We start from the raw sequence: 21,496 nt of genomic DNA on the forward strand, positions 1-21,496 counted from the left end.
ATAAGTACACTGTAGCTGTCTTCAGACACACCAGAAGAGGGTGTCGGATCCCGTTACTGATGGTTGTGAGCCACCATGTGGTTGCTGGGAATTGAACTCAGGACCTCTGGAAGAGCGGTCAGTGCTCTTAACCACTGAGCCATCTCTCCAGTCCCCATGCATGTTCTAACATAATGAAAAGTTCAAAAAAATAGAGAAGGAAGATGGAATTATGAATTTGAGAGTCAAGTGTCCTGACCAATGTCTAGGAAGTCCCCCTGACAGGAGAGGACAGTATTCCCCAAGGACCAGGGACAGAATGCCAGATCCTTCCCTGTTCACGGGGGGCCTGTGGCGATGCAGAGCAAGTGGTGGGGGGAAAGCTGGGTGACTGGGGCCGCAGAAAGAAGCCTGGGCACTGACTAGTGAGTCAGGACTGCTGTGCGGTGTGTGGTGTGTGTGCATGTATGGTATGTGTGTGCATGTGGTATGTGTGCATGCATATGTGTGTGTCTGGGTGTGCATGTGTGTGCATGTGGTGTGTGTGTGCGGGTGTGTGTGTCTGTGTGTGCACGTGTATGCGTGCGTGTGGGGTATGTTTGTGCATGTGCGGTGTATGTGTGTGCATGTGGGGTATGTGTGTGTCTGTGTGGTCTCTTGTGTGCATGATGAGGCCAGATGAGGATGAAAGTTGTCCTGTCATTCTCTGCCTGAGTCCCCAGGTCTCTTTTTGACCTGGCGCTAGGCTGGCGGCCAGAGAGCCTCGGGGGTTTGGCATAGCCCTGGGGTTACAAGTTCATGCATTAACTTGTCTATTTTTTTTTTTTTTTTGGTTCTTTTTTTCGGAGCTGGGGACCGAACCCAGGGCCTTGCGCTTCCTAGGTAAGCGCTCTACCACTGAGCTAAATCCCCAGCCAACTTGTCTATTTCTTAAATAATAAAAAAGATTCTATTTTATTTCAATAATGTGTGTGTGCTTGTGTGTGGGTTTGAGCACCTGAGTGTAGGGTGTGGAGGCCAGAGGAGGTGGATTCTCCTGTAGTCGGAGGAAGAAGCAGTTATGGGAGGCACAACATGGGCACTGGGAGCTGAACTCAGGTCCTGTGGAAGAGCAGCACGCGGTTTTATCCACTGAGTCATCTCTTCAGTCCCATGCCCGCTTTTTTTAAAGTATTGTTTTTATGAATACATTTTGTTCTTTCACAATTTCATATATACTTGTACACATAAACACAGACACGTTTATAGTATATTCTGATTACTCTCACCCCCATAGCCTCTCTTAGGTCCCTCTTAACCCTACCAGCCCTCTAATCCCCTGCAAATCTCTTTTCTGTATTCTTCACTTTCCATTTCATTTTGTGGCCTCCGGAGTTCGACAAGGACCATCTGTGTGCCCTTGGATTTGGAACTATTCATCAGACCCGGAGAGCCCAGCAGTGGGTGCAGACTAGGTATCTATCTCCACTTCTCCGTTACAGATCAATAGACCAGACAGATCAATAGATCAACAGCAAGTGGTGGTGCTCTGCGGGCCCCTTGCCAGCTAGGCTGACCGTTGGGTGGGGTTGACTCACGTAGGTCTAGTCCCGCTAGGCGTGGTGCTTATGAGTTCGTCATTATTGTCATGGCCATAGCATGCTTAACAGGTGGCATTTTGCAGCCTTTCTTCCTGTCTCTCTGGACCCTCTTCTGAAGAATCCCACGAAGCTTGAGGGGATGGTTTAAATGTCTCATTCAGGACTTAGCCCTTAACCATTCTTTATTCTCCGTCTCTTGTATAGGCACAGGTCACTGCATTCATTTTCAAAGAGGGGCTTCTCTGATTAAAGCTGAGACCAGCCTATGTCTGTGGACATAACCATAGATATTTAGAAGGAGGTGGGATGCCATGGCAATTTAGGCTAAGCAGAAGTTACTTCGTAGAGCCCTAAACCTCTTTAGTCATGGACCTTTAACTAGCCATAGGATTCTTTTTGTGGAATGGGTCTCATATCCCATCATGGAGGTGACTGGTTATCTCTATAGCACTCATATGGCTGTTGTACCAGTGAGCACATTTTGCTCGCCAGGTTGGTGTGTCTCATAGACTTTCATAGCTGCATTAGACCGTTGGCGCCTCTATCCCGCGGCCTCCGGTGGCATCCTTCAGAGCATTACCAGATGCTACGAAAGCTAGCCTGCCTGCACCAGGTTAATTTCTTTGTGTCTTGCACCTAACATAGCTTTAGAAATAGGGTCTTATTAAATAAGCAATGAGCTGTCACTCTAGCAGGCATCCAAGAGCAATGACTTAGCCTGCACTGTTTCAGAGGCTCTGGGGTGGGGTGGGGGTGTCTCTGACTTACAGCTCCTATGTAAAGACCCTATATTTGTCACTGGGGGTCTTGTTGGTGATCCAGAACTTTATGCCTGGGTTTATGTGGGTGCTCAAGTCTTCACCAGGCTGTCTTACTTAAGGACCTCCCTTTTTGTTATAGGGTCTCATGTATCCCAGGTTGGCCTAGAGCACAACATGTAATTGAGAATGGCCTTAAAGCCGGAATTTTCCTGCGTCCATCTCTTCTAAGGGCTGAGATTACAGTTGTCCAAAACCATGTTGGGTCTACATGGTGGCGAGGCTTGAACTCGGGGCTCAGTGCATGGCTAGGCAAATGCTCTACCAACGGAACTACAATTCACAGCCCTAGTAAAGACTTAAAAAATTTAGTATTTATTTATTATTTATTTACTTATTTGTTTACATATGTACTCATAAACACATACACACGTGTGAACATGTGTATGTAGGTGACGACAGAGGGACAGAAGAGGGCATCAGATCCCTTCGAGCTGGAGTTCAGGTGGTTGTAAGCTGTCAGATGTGGGCTCTGGGAACTGAAATCAGGTCCTCTGCGAGAGCAGCCATTGCCCTTTATCACTGAGCCATCCTTCCAGTGCCCAAGTGAAGACATTTATAAACAAGAAACACAACTTGGGTGTGCTTGGCATAAAGAAGAACTTATTGGCTTGTTAGAGCACCGAAAGGGCAGGGTACCTTGGGTTTATAGGGGCATCTGAGTCAGGTCTGGAGAGTGTCTAGGACCTCTCTTCTGCTTGCTGTTGGTCTCTGCCCCTCTACGACAGTTGCCACGCTTCTCTCTTCTTACCCAGGAGATTACGCAACCGGTCTCCCTACATCTTGCCACTCCACACTTTGCTTAGAAACCATTGAAAACATGACTGAAATCTGCCTGGCTTCATCTAAAGACAGGGAGCCAGGATATGTGGCTAGCCGTGACTTTTAGAACCTCAGTTTAAAGGGACAGGAAGGGGGTTGGGGATTTAGCTCAGTGGTAGAGCGCTTACCTAGGAAGTGCAAGGCCCTGGGTTCGAAAAAAAGAACCAAAAAAAAAAAAATAAATAAAGGGACAGGAAGAGTGCTGGGTGGATAGAACAAAGAAAGGACTTACAGAATGAACAAGAATTTCCACAAGAAAGGCCATGTGTCCTTAAATGCTCTGTTAGGCAAGATAGGGCCTGCAGAGTTTCCACCCGGCTGAGTGACAAGGAGTAGGTGAAACTGGCTTTGGCAGGGAGGTTGAGAGACGCGATGGGGCTGAGACAGATCACAGGTAGTAGGAGAGGGAGTGGGAGGCAAGGGAGATGAACAGTTGGGAAAGTCAGAGAAGGAGGGGAGGTAGCTGCAGGGGTCAGGGGGTCAGGGAAGGACCAGGCAGGAGAGATCTGAGAACACTCAAATGGGCAGGAAGAGGTAGGGGTGAAAGGGTCCCGAGAAAAGGACTTGTGGGGAGCTCAGGACAGTTAGTGGGTGTAGGCCTAGGCTTCTCCCTGTGCTAAGGGAAGGCATGGAGGGAGACGGAAGTGGTCTCTAGACTTGGAAGCAGGCTCAAGAAGAGTTTCTACGTCCAAGAAACAAGAGTGTAAAAACATGGAATGCTCTAGGAAGTTTGAGGGTGGAGAAACTGAGCAGGCTGGCACCGTGGGCAACAACCAGAGGAGACCAAGGCCGGCTGAAGTGCCAATGTCCACAAAGGCTTCCCCTGGCTGTGGGGGTTTCTCCGGCACCAGAGCCGGCCCTGTAGAGAAGGGTATGTCCAGTAGGACTGAATTCTAGAGTTCTTCCTAAATAGGAGGGGCAGAAGAATGGTGGGATATTGGTGGGGCAGCAATTCTCTGTGGTGATCACCTCAGTGGGAATTTATTTTCCTCTTACTGTACATGTGGTGTGCGGGGGCTGCTGCTCCTGCCTTGCGAGGGTCCGCAGTCCTCCGGGGATGTCGGGCGTCTGTTGGCAAGTCCCACGTGAGACGAGCGCGGTGCTGCCGATACTTGGAACTCCGGCCAAGGCAGGACACGGAAGGAAGAGAACAGAGGAAGGTCTGGGGGTCTGAGAGGAGGAGCTCAAGGTACCCACGAGGCGGCTGCGGGAAGATGAGGGAAGAGCTACAAGTGAGAGGGCTGGGGCGGCTGTCATCACAGCCCTCTCCTGTCTCACAGTCTCTCCCTTCTCCTGCTGCCATAGTTAACCTGCCTCTGCTCTAAGTCCGAATCTCCCGATCCCATTGGCCTGGGCTCTCCGGGCTTTTATTTTTCCTCTACTAGAGCCTTTTCATCACGATTTGATTATTCTCAAGTTTCTCCCATCCAAACAACACTTTTCCAAGATCTCCCCATTTCCTGGACATGTCCCGTCATTCCCGTCATTCCCACGGACCCCCATTCTCTTGGAGCTAGCACCTCTCCTCTTTCCAGTCTCTTAGCAGCTGCCATTCTCTAGCACCTTGCTGGTGCTGTGTCTCTGTTTGCTTGGCTCTCACATCACTGGGATCTGTCAACTCACATTTATAGATGCCACTCCTGCCTCCATCTCTGTGACCATCCCGTGACTCCATGGGGCTCATTTAAATCCTTATTTAATTCAACCCACAGCACTGCCTGATGATTGCTTTCTGCTTGTGTTATTGTTGTTATTATTATTGTTGTTATTATTATTATTTTTATTTTTATTCTTATTATTTAGGTGTGTTGCCACTGTGTATGTATGGAGGTCAGAGGACAAGCTGCAGGGGTCGATTCTCTCCTGCTACCACGTGTGTCCTGGGGATTAAACTCAAGTTATCAGAATCAACAGCTGATATCCTTTTGCCACCTAGCTATCTTACTGGCCTATTGTATATATTTTAAAAACCATATTTGTATAAGATATATTAAGAATTACTCTTTTCGGGGGCTGGGGATTTAGCTCAGTGGTAGAGCGCTTACCTAGGAAGCGCAAGGCCCTGGGTTCGGTCCCCAGCTCCGAAAAAAAGAACCCCCCCCCAAAAAAAGAATTACTCTTTTCTCTCTCCCCTCTCTATATAATATTGTTTTATTTTTTATGTGTATGGGTGTTTTACCTGCATGGATATATGTCCCCACCAAAAGAGGGTGCCATATACCCTGGAACTGGAGTCACAGATAGTTGTAGGCTGTCACGTGGGTGGTGGGAATTGAACTCGGGTCCTTTGCAAGTGCAGCAAGAGTTCTTAACTGCTGAGTCATCTCCCCTTATAGTTTATAAATACATTTTGGCTAAACTGTTACATTTTGAACACTTGGACCAATCTGATCAGAATTTTGCCTCCATCAAAAATTTGTTTAGTGTGTGTGTATGTTTGTGTGCGTGCACATGCGTGTGCTGGGCACATACATGCATACAAATGTGTGCATGTGTGTGGAGGCCAGAGGTCCACCTGTCTCCAGGTGTCCAGAGCCCGGATGACAAGTGTGCAGCACTCTGCCCAGCCTTTTTACATGGCCTCTGGGGAATTAAGCTCAGGTCATCAGGGTTTTCTGATAAACACTATTGACTGAGCCATCTCCTCCCCACAAAACTTTGCCCAAGTTATCTGTGACACAGTTGTTTATTTATTTATTTATTTAATTCTTTTTGTGTCAAGAACTCACAAGTAGCCCCAGGCTAGAGTGAACTGCATCCTCCTGTCTCAGTTTCCCAGGTTCTGGGGTCTCAAGGGTAAACCGCCACACTCAACTACTCAGTCATTTTGATACAGTATAAGAAACTTGAATTTTTATTTTTTGTCACAAAACCCTACCTGTTTAATTTAAGGAAAAAATATCCAGTGCGAGTGTTCTTTTTTTTTTTTTAATTTATTTATTTAATGTATGTGAGTACACTGTAGCTGTCTTCAGACACACCAGAAGAGGGCATCAGATCTCACTACAGATGGTTGTGAGCCACCATGTAGTTGCTGGGATTTGAACTCAGGACCTCTGGAAGAGCGGTCAGTGCTCTTAACCGCTGAGCCATCTCTCCAGCCCTTTAACAATTTTTTTTTCTTTTTTTTTTTTTTCGTGTTTTCGGAGCTGGGGACCGAACCCAGGACCTTGTGCTTGCTAGGCAAGCGCTCTACCACTGAGCTAAATCCCCAACCCCACGAGTGTTCTTTATGACAGAAATACTTCCTTTGTTTTCAAAATAAATTTTACAAAGAGTGTTCTTGCAAAGATAATACTTATAATAAGGCCCTACCCTCAGGAATAATGATTAAAACTATGCCAAATGTCTTTGCCTTCAATTTTTCTTCCTTCTGATCCTGCCAAGTGACCTCCACGGATATCCCGAATGCCATTGGTTGAGGTCCTTTCAGGCTAATGAGTTTTCCCCCAAAGAACACTTTGTCGCTAAAAATGCAGGAATCAGGAGCATGACCCATAATGTGGGACATTTTGTAAGGGCTTCATTATAGAAAACCCCTCCCTATGGAAGGGCAACCGTGGAGCAAATTCTTGTCTTACATTTAGCCAGTTTACGGTTGCCTCCCAGATTTCCATCTCTGGGCTAGTCCTTTGCCCCTTCTGCCAACAGCTACCAGTGTTCCACAGATGACACGGATGCCGCTTAGTCAGTCAGTTGACCCACTTTTATTGAGTTCTTACTGCAGGTGGAGGAACAGTCCAGGGGATGGGAATCACATGTGGGGTGTCACGGGATGAGCGGATGATAGTCCTGGTTCTTCAGAGACTCAACTCAATGACGCCATGGAAACAAAGAGGTTTTTTTTCAGGCCAGTTAAATGCTACGAGGAAGACAGCACAAGGTCATCTGATAGAGAGACCCAGGGTGTGAGCTCCTGGGGAGGGCGTGAGAGAGCACCTCCTGGAATGGAACTGTTTCTCTTTTTGCTGATGAGACAGATGTGCGATGTTCTAGGAGAAGGTCGTGGGCAGACAAAGCAGGTGCGAAGACCCTGAGGTGGTGAGGAGTGACCAGTGTGGAAAAGAGGGAGTGTAGGGGAAGAGGCGGAGAGAGGAGAAAGACTTACAGAAACAATCCATGCCTACAGGGTCCTGTAGACCAAAAATGTTTGACCTGCTTTTCTTTTTTTTGGCCACAAAGAAAAGCTTCTTGAGGATAGCTTTAACAAGAGCTTTTGGTTGTTGTTGTTTTGAGATAGGGTGGTCTTGAACTCCTGATCCTCCTTCTGCCTCCCTGAATGAGATCACAGGTGTGGGGAACCCCACCTGGTTTTATGTGGTGGTGGGGATTGAGTCTAGGCAAGGACTCCACTGACAGAGCTTCATCCTTAGCTCACATCTTAATCAAATGAGCGAGTTAATTAGATTTGACTCTCATGTCAGACAGATATTTTGGGCCACCGCGGGGAAGAGTAAGGGTGGAGGTTGGGAGTTGATGCAAGGGTCCAGATGTTGAAACTGGGTGTCTTAGCCTTGGATTGAAAGGCTCAGTGACAGCAGGAAGCGATGGGGTTTTGAATATATTTTGGAATTACTGCCAATATGACTTGCCAGGGATGTGGATGTGATTATGAAGAAAGAGGCTCCTAGGTGTTTTTTTCCCCTTCTTCTATGAGTGTGTGTGTGTGTGTGTGTGTGTGTGTGTGTGTGTGTGTGTTTCTGTGTGTTGTGGTATGGTATATGTGTGTGCACCTACGTATGCATGTGTGAAGGCCAAAAGAAGATGTCCTCTGTCCTGATCTATCTATCATGTTCTACTTTATTCCTTTGAGACAATGTCTCTCATTGAATCAGGGTCTAGGCTGGTGGCCAGCAAGTCCCCCAAATCCTTCTCTTTCTCCAGTCTTGGGGCCATGGGTATGGCTTCCTAGTTTTTTTTTTTTTTTTTTTTTTGGTTCTTTTTTTCGGAGCTGGGGACCGAACCCAGGGCCTTGCGCTTCCTAGGCAAGCGCTCTACCACTGAGCTAAATCCCCAGCCCCCCTAGTTTTTTATATGGGTGCTTGGATCTGTACTTGCACAAAAGGCACTCACCAACAGAGCCATCTTCCCAGGTTTGAGTTTTTGGCTGAGTAGGTGAATGGATGAGGTAGGTCATCCTCCACCCGGGACAAGATGTGGGAATGTGAATCTGCTCTTAGTCAGGAAGTTGGACATGTGACTGTGCCCCTCACGGAAGAAGTTGGCTGTGGACATACAAACCACCTACCCAAACACATAGATGGTTCTATGGACAGTACTGACCAACATAACTGAGAGAACTGGGCCCTGGAGTTATCTTACATTTAGAGATTTAGAAGATGGAGAAGAAGCAGAACACAGGAAAGTCGTGGAGATTCCACGAGTGAAGTGGAAGCTAGAGGCAGATCACTCTTTGAAGGTTAATGGAAAATGAGACTCAGGGAGGAGGCTCTCAATGGCCAAATGCTGCTGAGGGAATAAGACGGGTTGGGAAGACTGACTGGGTCTGTCAAATTGGAGACCACTGGGAGGACAAAGAGGAGACAGATATACAGAGCTCTTAGAGAACCTTGCTTTTGGTCAATGGTAGAAAACTGGAGAGGAGGCATGGAATTGGGAGAGAGTGAAAGGGAGAGAGAAGCCAAACGTCATAGTATATTTTCAGAAAGGGGGTTTGTGAAGGAGAAAGAGCACAGCCCAGAGTAGAGATGAGGTGAGGTGGTCTGCTGGTCAGGTAGAAAAGGGATGCCAGGCACAGGGATGCTTCATCCATGCCGCAGAGGGGAAGGACTGGGCAGGCGTGTTAGGAAGTTGGTGTATCTGTGGGACGATCTGGAATTCGCTTCCTGTTCTTGCTTCCCAGGCACATGGGTGGCTGTGTTCCAGTCAAGCCGTAGGGTTGGGAGGATGGGGGAATGAAAGATGAGGAAAGAAAGGGTATATTCTAGTCCTCTTGGAAAGTTTTTAGGAAACTAGGATTGCTTAGAAATGCCAGGGACTTGACGAGCTTCGTGGTCAGATGGGTTGGTCCAGTTGTGTGATTCTTTAGAGGGCCCAACAACAGATGCCTCTTGGAGAAGGGCTCAGCGGGCAAAGCATTGGGGAGACAAGCAAAAGCAAGGGCTGGGGAGTATCTAACAGTCACCGACTGGGGCCTGGGGAATCTGAGCTTGGAGAGAACGGGCACGGGAGCTGGGGTGGTGGTGGTGGTGGTGGTGGTGGATGTCGGGGGAGGCTGTGAAGAGAGGTGATGGGCAGTGAACAGGGTGGGTCAAGATGGGGAAGAAGAGGGGCTGAGGATTTAGCTCAGTGGTAGAGCGCTTACCTAGGAAGCGCAAGGCCCTGGGTTCGGTCCCCAGCTCCGAAAAAAAAGAACCAAAAAAAAAAAAAAAAAAAAAAGATGGGGAAGAAGAATCGCTCTAGTGAGAACCAGACTGAGTGATCTGGTAAGACAGGAGATGAAGCTGCAGGAGGTAAGGAGGTAAGGTTTGGTGGCAGAGAAAAAGCTTGTTGGAAGTAAGGAGGTCAAGGAACTGAGAGGCCAGATGAGTTAGCTGTCAAGATGTCAAGAACCATAACAAATACTCTGTTAGAGAGCAAGACAAGAGGGCTGGGGATCACAACGGCCCCAGAAAGGATGGGAGAATGGCCAGGTATCTTATCTGTATCTCAAACTTAACATGTTTGAAACGGAAGCCATCTTGGCCCCCTCAAATCTGCACATCCACTGTGACTCTGGACTCACTAAATGACATTGGCATTCGGAGCTAGGGACAGCAAGTGTAACTACTTTTTTCCCCATGCTTGGTCCCCTCACTCAACCAAATCAGCAGATCTTTCTGAGTCTTGCTTTGAGCACTGTTACTTCTCTCCATGACCACTGTGCACACCCTGTCCCGTTCAGGTCATTGTTCTTTCTCAGGCCCTTACATCATCCTGCCTCAGTCCCTCCACACTGCAACCACGGGTGTCACCCCCCCCCCCCATGATAAACCTTTCCAGGGACTTGATCTTGTTTTTAGGATGAAGTCCAAGATCATTAACAGGGATCTGCAAAGAACACATTACACAATCTTTCCTGCCTCATTCTGGCCTCACTCCAAACACTAGCCCCTCAGCTGACTCAGCCAGCCTGGCTTTCTTTCAGCCATCAAATTTGCCCTCTGTTGATTTATAAATGGTGTCCTTCTCTATCCAAAGCCCCATACTCCAGCACTTGGCAAACTCTCCCTTTCTCCACGTATCCTTATGAGGTCCCAGGGAACCCTTTCCCGGATGCTTGGATGTCAGGTCGTCTTCTTCTGCCTCCTAGCATCCCACGCTACCCTAGACAATAGGCATTTGATACTCCTCTTTCTCCAGGATGTAAGCTGTGTGAACCCAGGGAGTGTGCTTCATTCTTCCCAGAGCCTAACATGGAGGACTTGACATACAATGAGGCCGATAATATTTGTTGACTTGAATCCAAGGAAGGGCTCAAAGGGTGGGGCATCTGCGGGTGATGACAAGGTCTGGTGCCTTGTGAGTGGGAAGCTAAGTGTCTCAGAGGACAAGAAAGTTGTGGAATAAAGAGGGCTGGGTGGAGCCCAGGTGGTCCGTGTGGCCCCAGGTCACTTGCCGAGGCAAGAAAAGAGAAGTTGCTTGGCTGTGGGCTCAATCTTCAATGAATGAGAAATGGGTGGCATGGACGGGAAAGGAAGGAGTGAAAAAGAGGAAGACGGCTGGGAAACACATGGGGATTTCTCAAGAAGGAGGACGGCTGAGTGGAGGGAAGAGCAGTAGGAGGATGCTTGACAACGTGGGAGAGACAGGATGAGACAGATCAATGGCCCCAGCCACCTCTGCAGGCCTTGGCGGGGCCAGATGATAGATGGTTCAGGACATGGGCACTCTGGAACGTGAGGGTATTATGAGAATGGTCATGTCATAGGGTGAGCTTCCAATGTGCTGGACATAACAGCATCTCCTGATGGCTTCCAGATGGGAATTGTTTGTGCTTGTGTCCTGGTCTGGACTTGGCCTCTGTCTTGGTTTTAATATTATAGGGCCATGGGGTTCTGTTGAGAGTACCTGGGCTGGGTGGTCACGTCTCTGGGCTGCTGAAGGTTGAGAACCACCCTTGTCTCCTAGTGTCAGAGGTTTAGTAGGTGGCATTGTTCCTCTTACTGGGGGTACCAATTCTTATGTCCCAATGGTAGCAGCTCCTGGGGAAATGGTCTTGACTGAACCAAAGCTACCTATGACTTCCTGTTGGGTTTCCTGCCACCAGGGTCAGGTCAAACCAATGGCTTGTAGGAGTGTTCAAAGGGCCAGTATTGTATATCCAAGTGCGACTACTCTGTGGTGGCATTTATGATACCTCCTTCCAAATCTGGCAAGTTCTATGGCCCTGGGTGCATGCCTAGCCCAGCTCAGCCCCCCAGCTCCCACCTTGCTTCCCTGTTCTAGCCATCATAGATGCCAAAGCCTTGTCTCTGGCTCTGCTTCCAGGGAACTCCACCTAAGATAGATGACTCTGACCCAGTCTCCCTAATCAGCATAGAATGTAGAGGCTACCCAATGGGCTTGGAGGATTTCCCTTACCATAAGCAAGATTTTAAAGCTGGATTTAGTCAACCACAAGAAGCCAATAGAGGTAAAACCACTTTGCTGAGTTCCCAGGTGTGGCAGAGGGTTCAGATAAACAAGACACAGTTTTCCTCCAAGAGACTCACAGCCCACTTACTCATTTAGCAAACATTATTGAAGGCTGCAAACCTGGTGACTCAGCGTCCTGTCCCTTAAAGGGCTCACAGGCTGATGGGTATCACTCATGGGTACCAGCTATTCCAACTCTGGGAGAATGACAGGGGACAGAGGCCAGAGCTGGCATGCTTGGTGGTGAGGCTGTCTTTGAGGTTTGAGGCCATTTGCGGAGGAGGCAGGAATGATCGGAATGACAAAGGTCGGAGGCACATTTACAGCATCAAGGATACCTATGTGTTATCAGTACTGAACTGAGGGAGGGAGCCATGGAGGGAGGGGAAGGCCAGCAGTGCCAGTTTGGGGGCAATGGGATTAGGGGTAGGTGTGCTGAAAGAAACGTTAAGGCTGGAGGAATGGTTTCGTCACCTCCGAGGACTGAGTATTCACTCCATGCAGTTATGGAGGGTGGATCTGAGAGGCCCTGTGGAGGATTGTATGGGGTGACGGAGAAGGTTGGAGTCAGTGCCCTGAGGCGATGTGCTGGGATTGGGGGCTGCAAGAAGCCATTGGGACCTGTGGGAGTTAGAGGATCATAGGCCAGCTTCTGATCTGGACAGCTAGATATGGGCAGTGCCCTCCATAAATGGGGCAGGGTCTCTGTGAGGAGGGCAGTTTTGTGGGAGGAAGGCAAGGCCATTCAGGAATTGCTAGTCACGCTATGGAGGTACTTTCCCTGAGAGTTATCAGGGGCAGCTTGTGGACTCCGAGGCAGGTCCAGGATAGAAAGATGTTTATGAGACTGTCAAGATGTGTGTGTGTGTGTGTGTGTGTGTGTGTGTGTGTGTGTGTGTGTGTGTGGTTGTAGGACAAGGGGAGGATGAGGTTATGCAGGGAAGTGTGTTGGTGGAGGATGATGGGGTGTGGCATGTCCCCTGGACCCTTGGGAGACTCCGCCTTGCACTTGCTCTCCTGTACCATTCTCCCATCCTCAGAGGTACTCCCTGCATGGGACCTGCATTGGGTGCGTTGGGAGATCAGGGAGTGGAAAACAGACCCTGTTATACCAAGCACAATGGATGACTGGGCTTACACTCTCTGAGCACCAGATCAGGGTCTCCACCGCTCCCTGTCTCCCTGCCTTGGATAATGGATAACTTGCTGCGAGCTGTGAGGCATCTGGTGTGGGTCCTGTCTTTGCTGTTCTCTCTGTCCTGGCGTGTGTGTGTGTGTGTGTGTGTGTGTGTGTGTGTGTGTGTGTGTGTGTGTGTGAGGATGGGGCTCAGATGACCACTTAGCTTGGCTTTCTCCAAAAGACCCACCTGAAACACCACCCCTGGACTTCTCCACGTGTCTCCAAAGCACTTGGAGCATATTTATTAATGGGGTTGAGGTACTCTATTGACAAATATAAAATCCCCACCAGCCATCAAGTCCCTGGAGGCTCAGGATCTAGGGGCTCAAGGGTGCTTCTCATCTTCTGCTAGCTCTCGGATGAACTTCCGGAGTCCCCACAGCCATATTCCCCGCCTGACCTGCTGCTGAGAGCCACACTCCCTTCACCCATTTTCCTGGGTGGCTTCAGTGGACGGGCAGTCATCTCAGAACCCTACCTGCAGGTCATGGATACACACCTGCATCCACTGTGGCCATCCCGGCCTTTGTCAGGACGGTGCTCTCATCTTGGGGGTGACCTTTGGAGATCACATACGGTGGGCACGTATCGGGTAGCTGGTGCCTCCTGGAAGTTTTCCGGCGCCGGGGACGGAAGACCTCCATGCATCTCTTGCCCACCAGATAGGCGACCTCACTGAGGTTGAGGAGGATACAGATGGCTGCTGTGACTACCATGAAGTAGGTGAAGACCTTCTTCTCCGTGGGTCGGGAGATGTAACAGTCCACGGTGTGGGGGCAGGGCTGCACAGAGCAAGCTACCACACGGGGCATGTCGTAGTCCTTGTAAATGCAGTGGAAGATATAGAGGAATCCCGAGTCCACAGCAGCCTTGAAGATGAGACTCAGCAGGTACGTCCACCACAAGCCGCCCCTCTTCTTGCTCAGGTTGCTGTACAGGGCCGGGGCGTCGGGCCCATGTTTGAGGCGGTGTTTCCTCTCTCGCTCTTCGCGATAGGCCACATGCATGACCACTAACAGGGAAGGACAGGTGACCAGGATGAGCTGCAGGGCCCAGAGGCGCACGTGGGACACGGGAAAGAACTCGTCATAGCAGACGTTGGGGCAGCCGGGCTGCTTGGTGTTGCAGATGAAATCCTTCTGCTCGTCATCCCACACCTCCTCCGCCGCCACCACATACACCAGCACCCGGAAGATGAAGACCACCGACAGCCAGATGCGGCCCAGCGCTGTGGAGTACTTGTTCACGCCGCTCAGGATCCCCTGGAGAAATCCCCAGTTCATGTTGGCTGTGTCCTTGGTGCCTCACGTGGACGTGCGCGCACTCGTGCGCTAACCTCTCGGGGCCCCGGGAGTCACAAGGCCTGGGAGAACCTGCAGATAAATGTCTTTATAGATGACGTAAAGGGCTAAACTATTTCACAACCACCACGGGGGCCATTTGTGTCCTCATACGCAGTGATTCAGAGGTGGGACGGTCACGGTCCCCATGTCACAAGAAAGTGTGCGAAGGCTGAAAGGTGTGAGAGGTCTCCTGCCAGAGATCTCACAGTGGCAAGTAGCACTGGTGGTCTTGAACCCTGGTCTTCAGATTCCGAAAGTCAGCGTCTCTTTCCTTCTACAAAGCAACAAGCACGTGGGAGATAAATACCACATATGCCGTGCCAGCCAGCCCGTGTCTCAACCACAGTGGCCTAGAGATGGCTTGACCTCCCATTAGCTTCGGGGACTGGATGAAGGCAAGAAGGGACAGGGTAGGCAGGCCTTTACTGGGTGACAGATTAATTGAATTTTTCCTGAACCCAGCATGGGCAGGGCTCTGGGTTGGGAATGCCCACCCTGGCCCTTTGGGAGATTTCTCAGAACAACCTCCATCCTCACTCCTTTGTGGCTCTGGAACTTTCTGAGACATCCCTTTCCAAACTAAACATAGGCTCATCTGCAATCGGTGTGGCTTGGCGTCTTTCCCACCCTGCTGTGTCAGGACAGAACAGACGGACTTTCTTATTCATCTCTTTTATTGTCTTGAGATCTGGACCACAGTGGGTCCCTCTGGAATTCCAACCATTTCATTGATGTGTGTGTGTGTGTGTGTGTGTGTGTGTGTGTGTGTGTGTGTGTGTAAGGAATAAGAAGTATGTGTGTAGGTGTGTGTTTGTGTGTGTATGTGGCATAAAGAGTGTGTGTGTGCATGTGTTTTTGTGTATGTATATGTGTGTATTTGTGTGTGCTTGTGTGTATCATGTGTGAGTGTAAGGGATAAGGAGAAGTCTGTATGTATGTGTGTGTATGTATGTGTGTGTGTAAGGGATAAGGAGGAATATATACACACACACACATATATGTACGTATGTGCGTGTGTAAGGGATAAGAAAGAGTGTGTGTGTAAGGCATAAAGAGGAGTATATATATGTATGTGTGTATGTATGTGTGTGTGTAAGGGATAAGGAGGAGTGTGTATGTATGTGTGTGTGTAAGGGATAAGGAGGAGTGTGTATGTATGTGTGTGTGTAAGGGATAAGGAGGAGTGTGTATGTATGTGTGTGTGTAAGGGATAAGGAGGAGTGGGCATGTATGTATGTATGTAAGGGATAAGGAGGAGTATATGTGTGTGTAAGGGATAAGGAGGAATATATATATATACACACACATATATGTACGTATGTGCGTGTGTAAGGGATAAGAAAGTGTGTGTGTGTAAGGCATAAAGAGGAGTATATATATGTATGTGTGTGTGTAAGGGATAAGGAGGAGCGGGCATGTATGTAAGTGTGTAAGGGATAAGGAGGAGTATATGTGTGTGTAAGGGATAAGGTATGTGTGTATTTGTGTGTGTATGTGTGAGCTTGTGTGTACTATGTGTGTGTGTAAGGGATAAGGAGGAGTATGTGTGTATGTGTGTGTGTATGTGTGTGTGTAAGGGGAAAGGAGGAGTGTGTATGTATTTATGTGTGTGTGTAAGAGATAAGGAGGAGTGTGTGTGTAAGGGGTAAGGTGTACGTGTGTGTGTGTGTGTGTGATAAGGAGGAGTATATGTGTGTGTGTATGTATGTGTGTGTAAGGGATAAGGAGTATGTATGTATGTGTGTGTATGTATGTGTGTGCGTGTGTAAGGGATAAGGAGGAGTATGTATGTGTGTGTATATATGTCTATGTGTTTATGTAAGGGATAAGAAGCTGTGTGTGTGTGTAAGGGATAAGGAGGAGTGTGTATGCATGTATGTACGTGTGTAAGGGATAAGGAGGAGTATGTATGTGTAAGGGATAAGAAGGTGTGTTCACGTGTGTAAGGAATGAGGAGACAGGGAATGGGTTCTAGCATGGTCTTTGCCCTGCCCCTGATCTTTACTCCCAGGTGCACCACTTCTCTGACTGCCTAATTAGTGGCTGTTGATAGTCTGATCTCTCATTTTCATACAGGCCATGTTCTGTGCACCCCCAACCTTGCTCTTCCCTGCTCCGGGGTGCTTAGGGTTTTCCATCCGAAGACCTCCTTGTACCAGCCCTGACTCAGATCCCGGCTTCTGTAGCAGCCATGTATCCCTGGGACACGTGCTGAGCCTCCTCTGTCTTCCACTGCAGGGAGCATGACCCACACCCCAGAGCCCAGGCTTCCTTGTTAGTCTGCTAGAGGCTGGAAGCCAAACTGGACGCCTCTGTCTCCTGGGACGAAGCTTTTGTCAGGCTCATGCTCTCTCAGTGGATCCTGGCTAAACTGATCTGGCTAAACTTTTTCCCAGTCTCTTCTAGATTCTTCTCTGGTTGTCCGGCCTCATTTTAGTATAGCACATTTCCTTCCCCTCTGTGGAGTTTTCCTAGGACTTCTTCAGGGACCCTGCCCTCCCCTGGTCTGCCCTGTGAAACTAAGTCTCCAGCCCTAGGTTCCCCTGGGGACCTTTCCCCCCAGCTGTCTCCAGCTGTATTTGGTCCTTACCCTTCTCGGGTCCTGTGGGTCCTCGCTCTCCAGTGCCGGCTTGTCTGTCTGCCTGAGGCCCTCCTGGAGGCAGTTTTTGTTCTTACCAGCAGGGTGGAGCTTTCTGAGCCAATGAGCCAAGAGAGAGTGCTGGAGTGGGCAGGCAGGCTGCGCAGAAGGACTTCCCTGGGCACAGTGGCAGGGCAAACACCTGTGGCTCATCTCTTGGGCCCACGCCTTACTCCTCCAGCCTGTCTGGGTTTGTAGGTATGTGGGTGGGACTAGAGGGCTAGAGGCTGGAGTTTAGTGTCAAAATGCCCAGGCACAGGATGGTTGGTGCTAATGACACAGATCCTGTTCCTTTCAGCTTGTCATGTGTGTCCCTCTTCCTGTACCCTGCTTCCCGACTCTCTCTTTTGCCCTGTCCTCAGGCAACTGCTTCTGAGATCCTTAGCAGCTGGTTTTTATGGAAAGGGACACCCTTGATTGAGCCTATGACTTGTGTTACACGGCTGGGGCTATATCTATGGGGACTGGATCTTAGGCTACTCAGACTAGCCACCTGGCTTTTGAGACCACTGCCCTGCTGGACACAAGGAATGCAGGTTGGTGACATGAAAGGCTGCTCTTGGCTTGGGGCCAGGCATGTAGCCTTGTTATGTGCCCTGTGGTCCTGGGTTCCTGTTGGAAATGGCTCTGGGGAAGCTGGAGTGTGGTCCGGCAGGGTCTACAGAGGGGTGTTGGGCTTGCATCCGGCTGGGACAGTGAAGGCTGATGTACCCCCAAGGAGGGGCCCCCTCTGCTTCATTTCACACAAGCATTTATTGAGCACTCCCTAATAGCAATGATTCACACATACGTGGCCTTTTTGGCTGGCTAACTCTGATACTGCCAGCGCGTGCCAGTGCTCACAGTGACCCCCCCACAGGCAATGCATTAACTCAGGTGAAGTTGTCCCGATACAGCCACAATTACTCCAGAATCTGGGTGTTTTCCATTACAACGCACAGCTCTCCATCCGCCAAACTCCACCATCGCTGCAGACACCACAGCCTAAACTTCCAGCTGGGGCAAAGGGCTAGCTTTGGAACAGTCCCCAGGAAAAGTTAGAGACCCCTTTTCTAGAGGAGAGGCTGACCCCTTGGCTCCAGGAAGGGTACAAAGGCCGAGATCAAAAGGGCACCTTGAATCTGTGAACACATTTATCTTTATTGAGTTCTCACCCTGGGTCACACAGGAAGGCGTTTGCTCATCTGTGCTCTCATCCACCCCCAGCCCTGTTAAGTGGCACTCAGTGTGTTTATTTAACAGAAAAGGAAACTGAGGTTCAGAGTAGAGGGTTTCAGCGAAGACCAGTCAGCCAGGAGGGACAGTTGGATCCCAAGCTCTGGGAGTCCTCCCTTTTGTCTGCCTCCAACTCCGACTCAGCTCTTTTCCTCACCAGCTACATTCATGAGAGATTCTGGAACCTTCCAGTTCATGCCCACCCCGCCAGTCCAGTCTAGGGACCCTTCACAGAATGGTTTTCTTCACGTGGGCTCGAGGGCGATCAGGTAACAGAGGTGGGTGAGTGTCCGAGCCCAGAAAGATGAGGTCGCTTGAGAGGAAGTCCTTCTCTTTGCTGGAAGGGTTGGCCCAGTTTGGGTCATTCTTTGCGTGTGCAGTGGGCGGTCTCTTCGCTGGTGCACACTCAGAACACCGCTTGATCACCAAGTAGAGCAGCTCCACAAGGTTAAGCAGGATGCAGACGATGGCCGTGACCAACATGAAGACAATGAAGATGTTCTTCTCTGAGGGCTTGGCGATGAAGCAGTCCACTGTGTTGGGACATGGTGCCGAATGGCACTTGACCATAGACGGGAGGGTATATCTGGGGTAGAATGCATGGAAAAGGTAGAGGAAAATAATATCTATGGTGGCCTTGAACAACAGGCTGCAGACGTATGTCCACCAGAGTCCGCCTCGCTTCTTGCCGGGGTTTGGGTAGAGGTACCCTTTGCCAACTTCTTGCTGGTACTTCTTCTCTCGAGCCTTTCTATAGGCCACATGCATGACGACAAGCAAGGAGGGGCATGTGACCAGGATGAGCTGCAGGGCCCAGAGGCGCACGTGGGACACAGGGAAGAACTCATCATAGCAGACGTTGGTACAGCCGGGTTGCCTAGTGTTGCAGTCAAAGTCCTTCTGGTCGTCACCCCACACACGCTCGGCTGTCACCAGGTACACCAGCACACGGAAGACAAAGACCAGAGACAGCCAGATGCGACCAAAGGCTGTGGAGTACTTGTTGACCCCACTTAGGAGCCCCTCAAAGACGCTCCAGTTCATGGTGGACTCAAGGGCTGGTTGCTCCTGCAGGGGCACGAGATGTAATTTCCGACATTAGGAAATGCTCAGCGTGAGAACTTCACAGACATGTGTCATCACAGGACTAGGCAGTATTATACCCCCATTTTACAGCTGAGAGAAACTGAGGGTTAGAGGCGTTTAGGAAGTTACATGGCTATTAAGTGCAGAGCTGGCATGGAGGCACAGGTGGTTAAGTCAGAGCAGCCCTGCTCATAAAGTGGGTGGGGGCTGATGCCAGGAACCAGTCATCCCGAGTCCCTGAGCCTTGGGCTATTCTCCCTCTGATCTCCCTCTCCAAGAGACCCAGCTCTCTGTCCTGTTAATGTCCAGGCAATTAGGTGCCACTTACCTGAAGGCGGGACACTAGTAATTAGACGGACTTAGATAAGTAGGGAGCTACAGTGCTCTTTACACAAAAGGCTTCCCAGAACAAGCTGGTGGGCCAAGGTTCCCCAAACTGTTGTTTCATGGAACCCTGGTCCTTAGACAGGCGAGAGGAGCCGCAAGAGAAAATAATTCTGTGTTCAAGACAACCTGGCAAGTAGCTAGGCTCAGCAGAATTAAGCAGGTCACTTCGCTCACCCACGCTAATAAACTAATTCCCTTTGTGACTCCCTCAAAGCCGGGTGCAGAAGGCAGCATTACCCCAGCTCCTTTGACCACAGAGCCCCCTTTCATGTGGGCAGCTCTGATCATGTTTGTGGGACAGCTTTGTTAGACACCAGTGTGGAACACGCTTTTCAGGTGGGTTCTGCCGGTGAACTTGGTGTGAGTGACTAACTCATCTTCATTTGAGCAAAAGGGTCCCATGGGGTAAGAAATCCCCTCTTCCTGATTCCTGGGGGAATGATGGGGGTCCACTGGGACCAAGGCGCTGTGCACCCTCAGAAAGCCGCACACTTCCACGTGCTGGCTTGTGTGGAAGGTCACAGTCGACCTGATCTCAGCAGGGTCAGCTGCAAAGCACCGTCAACTCCCATCGTGCAGTAAGAGGCATTTTTCGAAAACCAGCATTATTCCCTTATAGCAAGGGGTATGGTATTTTTCTCACCTAGCGGCGGTCAGAGAGCTAGTAAGTAACAGAGTCAGGACTCAGACCTAGGCTGGCTGGCTCCAGAGTTCACTCTGCAAACGGTTCAGTTTTGAATTGGAGTCCTTTCCTCAAGTCTTAGTGAACTGCCTGTTCTCCCATGCAACTCCCTTCTCTTTCGGGTGACTCTTGGGTAAGAGCGTGTGGGGGGTGTCTCTACTCCCCACCCCATCTGGCTAAATCACTCCCCACTAGGCCACGTGGTGGCCTGGCTTTGAGTCATTGACTTCTCCGCACAGTCCTGTCTCAGGTGGGTGGAGCTGGCAGCGTCCTAGGAACACCCAGGGAGGCCTAGCCCTAACCTCAGGGCTCGGCAGGCTCCGGAATTGTGGTTCAGTCTGTAGCGGAGCTCCGCCCTGCTCGGCCCCTTTCCTTCAGCTCCCCCCCAGTTCTGTCACCTTTGCCGGTTGGGGAGAGGAGAGCCCAGAATACAGGGAGTAGTGCTTCCCTTTACCATCAGGACACATGTATCCAGGTCACCACCCTCCAGCCTCCTCCAGAGAAACCATCCCTGTTAGATCGAGTCCTTTACCTGAGCAGCGACTCCTTATGGCTCCCTAGTACCGCTCCTGGAAGCTAGCAGTTGGGGTTCAGCAAGCATCAAAATTCATGTCAGAATCAGGCAAGGGTTTCTGGTAAAGCTCATAGTTGGGGCAGAGGCTGCTGAGCAGCCCAGGCGTGTCCTGTCGCCAGGAGGTGTGTGTGTGGGAGGAGCTGTGGGCTGCCTAGCCATTGGCTAGGTCCAGGTCTCTCAAAGACTGCCTCCAATGGAGCTCGGAAAATCCTAGGGGTTTCCCTCCCCCCCAAAGCAAGAATTCCAGCATCTTCTCAAGAGAAACTCCTGAACTTTAACCTTTCACCCCCAACCTCATATGGGGATGAAACGCTAGCCCTGCCCTCTTTAAATTCTTCTTTCAGAAGTCTCCAGGGCCAACTCTTTAGAAGAAGGCTATTAAGGGTTGATGACTGAACACTCTCTCTCTCTCTCTCTCTCTCTCTCTCTCTCTCTCTCTCTCTCTCTCTCTCTCCTCTTCCCTTTTCCCTCCTCCTCTTCCTCCCTCTGCCTGGCCTTGCAGCTGAGGCTCACATCCCTGCACGCAAGTCCTTCATCTCTGTGTGTGGGCCTCAC

The 21,496-nt window shown here is 49.9% G+C and overlaps 2 protein-coding genes across 3 annotated transcripts; both read right to left on the reverse strand.

Moving 5' to 3' along the window:
• Window positions 1-1,215: 1,215 nt before the first annotated feature.
• Window positions 1,216-16,999, reverse strand: Gjb4 (gap junction protein, beta 4). Of its 2 annotated transcripts, XM_063287084.1 has the most exons (3): window positions 13,518-14,299; window positions 4,169-4,326; window positions 1,216-1,828 (listed from the first exon to the last, which is right to left on the reverse strand). In XM_063287084.1, the coding sequence occupies exons 1-2, from the start codon at window positions 14,297-14,299 to the stop codon at window positions 4,170-4,172; spliced, it is 939 nt and encodes a 312-aa protein (XP_063143154.1). In that variant the 3' UTR covers window positions 1,216-1,828; window position 4,169. The 2 variants fall into 2 exon arrangements, with proteins under 2 accessions (XP_063143154.1, NP_001376187.1); NM_001389258.1 differs by lacking the exons at window positions 1,216-1,828; window positions 4,169-4,326 and adding an exon at window positions 16,950-16,999 and having other exon boundaries at window positions 13,224-14,633.
• A 1,118-nt stretch (window positions 17,000-18,117) lies between these two features.
• Gjb5 (gap junction protein, beta 5) lies at window positions 18,118-21,036 on the reverse strand. Its single transcript, NM_019241.2, has 2 exons — window positions 20,900-21,036; window positions 18,118-19,280 (listed from the first exon to the last, which is right to left on the reverse strand). The coding sequence occupies exon 2, from the start codon at window positions 19,254-19,256 to the stop codon at window positions 18,441-18,443; it is 816 nt and encodes a 271-aa protein (NP_062114.1). The 5' UTR covers window positions 19,257-19,280; window positions 20,900-21,036; the 3' UTR covers window positions 18,118-18,440.
• Window positions 21,037-21,496: the final 460 nt, after the last annotated feature.

Source organism: Rattus norvegicus, chromosome 5 (genome assembly GCF_036323735.1).
Source record: "Rattus norvegicus strain BN/NHsdMcwi chromosome 5, GRCr8, whole genome shotgun sequence".
Lineage (NCBI taxonomy): Eukaryota > Metazoa > Chordata > Mammalia > Rodentia > Muridae > Rattus > Rattus norvegicus.